General features: G+C 39.5%; 1 protein-coding gene across 1 annotated transcript in view; it reads right to left on the reverse strand.

Annotated features, from left to right (window-relative positions):
* Positions 1 to 534: 534 nt before the first annotated feature.
* Positions 535 to 5,061, reverse strand: part of HELRODRAFT_116093 (hypothetical protein) — a gene marked incomplete at its 5' end in the record, with an annotated part of 9,464 nt that continues 4,937 nt past the window's right edge. The window contains 15 exon segments of the mRNA XM_009031509.1: positions 535 to 882; positions 902 to 1,402; positions 1,608 to 1,675; positions 1,980 to 2,097; positions 2,432 to 2,518; positions 2,646 to 2,760; positions 2,832 to 3,137; positions 3,336 to 3,415; positions 3,522 to 3,628; positions 3,721 to 3,861; positions 3,927 to 4,038; positions 4,174 to 4,273; positions 4,445 to 4,600; positions 4,687 to 4,788; positions 4,885 to 5,008. Coding sequence (XP_009029757.1) covers positions 1,267 to 1,402; positions 1,608 to 1,675; positions 1,980 to 2,097; positions 2,432 to 2,518; positions 2,646 to 2,760; positions 2,832 to 3,137; positions 3,336 to 3,415; positions 3,522 to 3,628; positions 3,721 to 3,861; positions 3,927 to 4,038; positions 4,174 to 4,273; positions 4,445 to 4,600; positions 4,687 to 4,788; positions 4,885 to 5,008 — 1,752 coding nt within the window. The 3' untranslated portion in view covers positions 535 to 882; positions 902 to 1,266.

Consider the following 5,061-nt stretch of genomic DNA (forward strand, 5'->3'; position numbering starts at 1 on the left):
AATCAAATAAATGAGTTAAAAACATCACTCTGAATATATCTATACATACACACACACACACACACACACACACACACACACACACACACACACACACACACACACACACACACACACACACACATATATATATATATATATATATATATATATTCATAATTTCATAATTAATAATTAAGTGCACATAAAAAGGCCTTCCTCCATATTGCAGTAATGGAAGACAATAACTTTTTCATTCGTTCGTCTCTAACCAAACATGAAAAATAAAATATAACTATTTATATTATTATTTATTATTAATATTATTTAACATAATTATTAATTATTTTTATTATAAATAAATATTTATACATATTTGTATATCTACTTGATTGTAAAGACACGTATAAAACATTCTTTGCATATGTGTGTGTGTGAGCGTGTATGTGTATGTATGTATGTATGTATGAGTGAATGAATGAATGGATAAATGAATGAATGAATGTAGGAATGAATGAATGAATACAAAGATGAATCAAAAAATTTGGAAGGCAGAGTAACATACAAAAATTGCATAAATTTTAGGAAATTTACGTAATGAATTATGAATTACGTAATGCGCCTAACAGTCTCAATAATACAAATAATAATTGCAAATATATATAAATAAGATAATTACTATTAACATTACTACTATTACTGTTATAATCGTTGAAGCTTTCTCGATCGGAAGGTTATAATATAATATAATTTGGTATTAAGTAATAAATAAATAAATAAATAATAACAATAATATCGTATCATTATCATCATAAAATAATTAATTCAGGTGTAAAGATGTGAGGCTGAATAATTTCTCTCTTGAAAAATTGCCAAAATATGTGCATGTGTGCGTGTGTGTGTAAATATATATTGACATTCGTGTATAAGTATCATATTTGTAGCATAAATTAAGCCTAAACTTGAAACGCAATCTACATGCGATGGATTTCTGAAGAAGTTTTGATGCCTGTGTTAAGTAAAAAATTTTTTGGGTGGTGCTTTTTGAGTCATCACTGATTTTACATCACTATCTACCTGAATGATCATCATCTACATTACTGTCGAGTTTTAACTTTTGGTTATCATTTCATCATTATCTTGTAATCATCGTCGTCGTCTTCATTCGACTCCTTCTCATCTTCACCCTCAACCCCAACCTCAACCTCATCTTCTCTGCCCTCTTTTACTGCATCTTCCTATCTTCCGTCACCCACTTTTCCAGCATCCTCTTCTTTACATTACGCACTAAGAATAGAAGGTGAGAACGTTTTCCTGGTTACCCCTCAGCAGCAAGAAGGGCGGGAGGTCAGAGGTCAGGGTGTCCAGCCAGGCCATGTACAAGCCGAATGAACAGATGCCACGACGAGGAATTGGAAGGGTCCTGATAGTGATAGTGGTGGTGATAGTGATGATGATGATGATGGTGGTGGTTGAGATGATGATGATTGTGGTGGTGATGATGATGGTGGTGGTGGTGGTTGAGATGATGATGATTGTGGTGGTGATGATGATGGTGGTGGTTGAGATGATGACGATAAATGATAAAAATGAAGACGACGATACAGAAGATGATAATGTTCACTAACATGACGATGAATTTGGAATCTGAAGAGTGCTGCTTCAACAGCTCCTTCAGCCTTAGGTGGCGGTAGTTCTGGAAAAATGATGATGATGATGATGACAGCAATGATGATGAAGAAAAAGAAAATGATGATAATGATGGTGATTGGCCAATCAACCAATCAAGCAGACGACCAACCGACCATTCAACAACCAGCCAATCAACAACCGACCATTCAACAACCAGCCAATCAACAACCGACCATTCAACAACCAGCCAATCAACAACCGACCATTCAACAACCAGCCAATCAACAACCGACCATTCAACAACCAGCCAATCAACAACCGACCATTCAACAACCAGCCAATCAACAACCGACCATTCAACAACCTACCTTGGCATTTTGCGCCACTAACTCCGCTTCGGTAATTTTCCATGGATGAGTTTGTTCTGTCTCTTTCAGCTGCTTGTTGATTGTCCACTTACTTATCAACTTGCTGAAGTCTGTGATGCTGTCATCATGATGACGAAGAAGATGATGAAGAAGATGATGAAGAAGATGATGACAAAGATGATGATGAAGATGATGATGAAGATGATGACGAAGATGATGATAAAGATAATGATGAAGATAATGATGAAGATGAAACTTGATGTCATCATGATGGTGATGATGAAGAAGAAAAACTGACTATACTTCAATTTCAGCAAGTATGCACGTTATTATCTCACAAAAATTTAAATAAATAAAGGATTGAACGAACGAACGAACTAACAAACGAACGAACGAATGAACAAACGAACGAACAAACGAACGAACGAATGAACAAACGAACGAATAAGAACCTCTGTTCAGAAGGTTTCTTGCCGATATCAGGCAGGACGACGAGAGATGAGTATTCAATACGAAACTTGCTCAGCAAGTTCGCCATTCTGACGATAATTTTACATTTTTATTCATGATTGTGATGAAAATAATATTATTACGGCTACTACGGCTACTACTACTACTACTGCTACTACTGCTGCTGCTGCTACTTCAACTACTACAACTACTCACTGGCGCTGTTCTCGATCTAGTTCAGTGGCCTTACTCCCTGCTATGTAGACTCTCAGTTGACAGTTCTTCCAGAGTTTCTTGGTACTCAGTAGGTAGGGAATTAGGAGAGTAAGGCCTGTCGTTGAATGCAAATGAAGTATAAAAAAAATAAATGAAAAATAAATAATAATAACCCCCAGCCCTAACCTCCATCATCAAACAACCACCAGACATCGATGAACCCTCTAGACTGCTTGCTTCTGAAATATCTTACACCACCCGTCGCGTCACAATTCTCGCACCCATCATCGTCATTATTATTGTTGTTGTTGCTGTTGTTGTTGTTAATCCCCATCAGGCCTAATTTCTCATTTTTATTTGGCGATTCTTCGCGATTTTTCCTCTCGTGGAAGTCGAATTCGTCGTCGTCATCGTCGTCGCCACCCAGACCACCAACGGTCGCCGTTGTCGGTGTGGCCAGCTTGGAGAAGGAATCTGAATTGGTCGTTCCTTCTAAAGTGTGGGGTTTGTTGTTGTGATGGAGGCGTTGTTTTAAGTAAGTTTTTGTTATATTTTCATGTCAACAATTGTCTCCATTAACTTGAAGGTGAAGGTTGATCATTTTGGCTTAGCATCCTTAGCAACAAAACAACAACAACACAACAACATCAACAACAACAACATCAACAACACATCAAAATCAACAACAACCTTTTTTATGCAAATTACTAAAATCGAGTCCAGACTGCAGACGCAGTATGCCAACTCCGTAATGTAAGTCGAATGCATCACTGCATGTGTGTGTGTGTGTGTGTGTGTGTGTGTGTATGTGGGTGTTTATGTACGTGTGTGTGTGTAGGTGTGTGTGTGTGTGTGTGCGTGTGTGTGGCGACCAACTTGATGATGTTGAAATAGTCCTGGACTTCCTCCGGGCTGCAGTCATTCCAGTTTGATTTGAAGCCCAGGAGCATGACGTTTGGACGCAACTTTCCCAAACCTATCGCCTAATTAGTGGATAGTTCGATGGATGAATGAATGAATGAAGATATAAATGCATCATCATCATAACCATCGTAACAATCATCATCAAAACTACCTGCAACATGGCTTGCACGCCTCGCCTCAAGTTGTCTGCGGCAACCACAGAGTAGAAGGATTTGATCTTCTGCTTGTTCAGCCAGAGGTGAGCCTTCTGCACAGACTGTCGCAAGTCCATTAGTTTATACTGGACTGGAGTCTAGGTAAGTGAATGAATGAATGAATGAATGAATGAGTGAGTGAATGAATGATTAGATGACCAACCAAAACAACGTGGCCAGCAATCATGAGGCCGATATTCTTCGTGATTGAAGAGCAGAAATCGACAAGGGGTACGCGATCTTGAGGCAGTCCAGTTAGAGCCAGGATCTGTGGTCTGCAGGTGTGTGTGTGTGTGTGTGTGAGAGAGAGATAGAGAGGGTGCGACGCGGTGTTTTGTTTTGGTTGTATAAGCTACGCAAGAAAAATTATCAGCTCGGCCATCACTGCCATGTTGACGCCCGTCACCAACCTGTAGTTCTTCACGTGTTCATCCACTTGGACTAATTTCTGGGTGTTTTGTAGGGCGTCCTTGTACACGTGGGCCTGCGTGGATGAGCCCCAGTTTATATCTGTGCGTGTGTGCGTATGTATGTGTGTATGTGTGTATATGTAGGTATGTGTGTATGTGTGTGGTAATGAGATGAAAGCATTTTACAACATCAGCAGCAGCCCAGCGACACCGCCGCCGCCATCATCATCAGCAGCAACAACAACAACAACAACAACAACAACCGTCTAACCAGGCTTGCGGTAATGAACGTAGACGAACAGGGCAGCCACAATGGCGATGGTGATGAGGGCCGTCCACCAGTTCATAACGAACATCACCCCCACACACAGAATGGCGCCCATCAAACTCAACCACATCGAGTAGTATTTAAAAGAGGGTCGCCAACCTAGATGAATGATTGAATCAATAAATCGACCAATCATTAAAACCCAATCAACCAACCAACCAATCAGCAACCAGCCATCGACCAACCAGGTGATTTGGCGAGTGATGCGTCGAAGCATGAATAATTAACAAGCGCGTAAGACATGAGGAAGAAATTTGATATGAGGGGAGCGATGGCATTCAAGTCACCTGTCCGGTAAGATATGATTATTAACATTGCAATAATCAGTTTTATTGTTCTAAATTATCATTTTATTATATCAATAAATCAGTCAATCAACCAACCGATGCAAATGCAAGCAAGGGCCAGGGCGAAGGCCAGCATGTAAGCCAGCCTCGGCTCTCCACTCTTACCGTAGGGCCGCCCAAAAACTTCGATTCCGGGGAATATTTTGTCTTTACATACGGCCTGTTATCATTATTATTATTATTATTATTATTATTATTAGTAGTAGTAGTAGT

Source organism: Helobdella robusta (genome assembly GCF_000326865.2).
Source record: "Helobdella robusta unplaced genomic scaffold HELROscaffold_75, whole genome shotgun sequence".
Lineage (NCBI taxonomy): Eukaryota > Metazoa > Annelida > Clitellata > Rhynchobdellida > Glossiphoniidae > Helobdella > Helobdella robusta.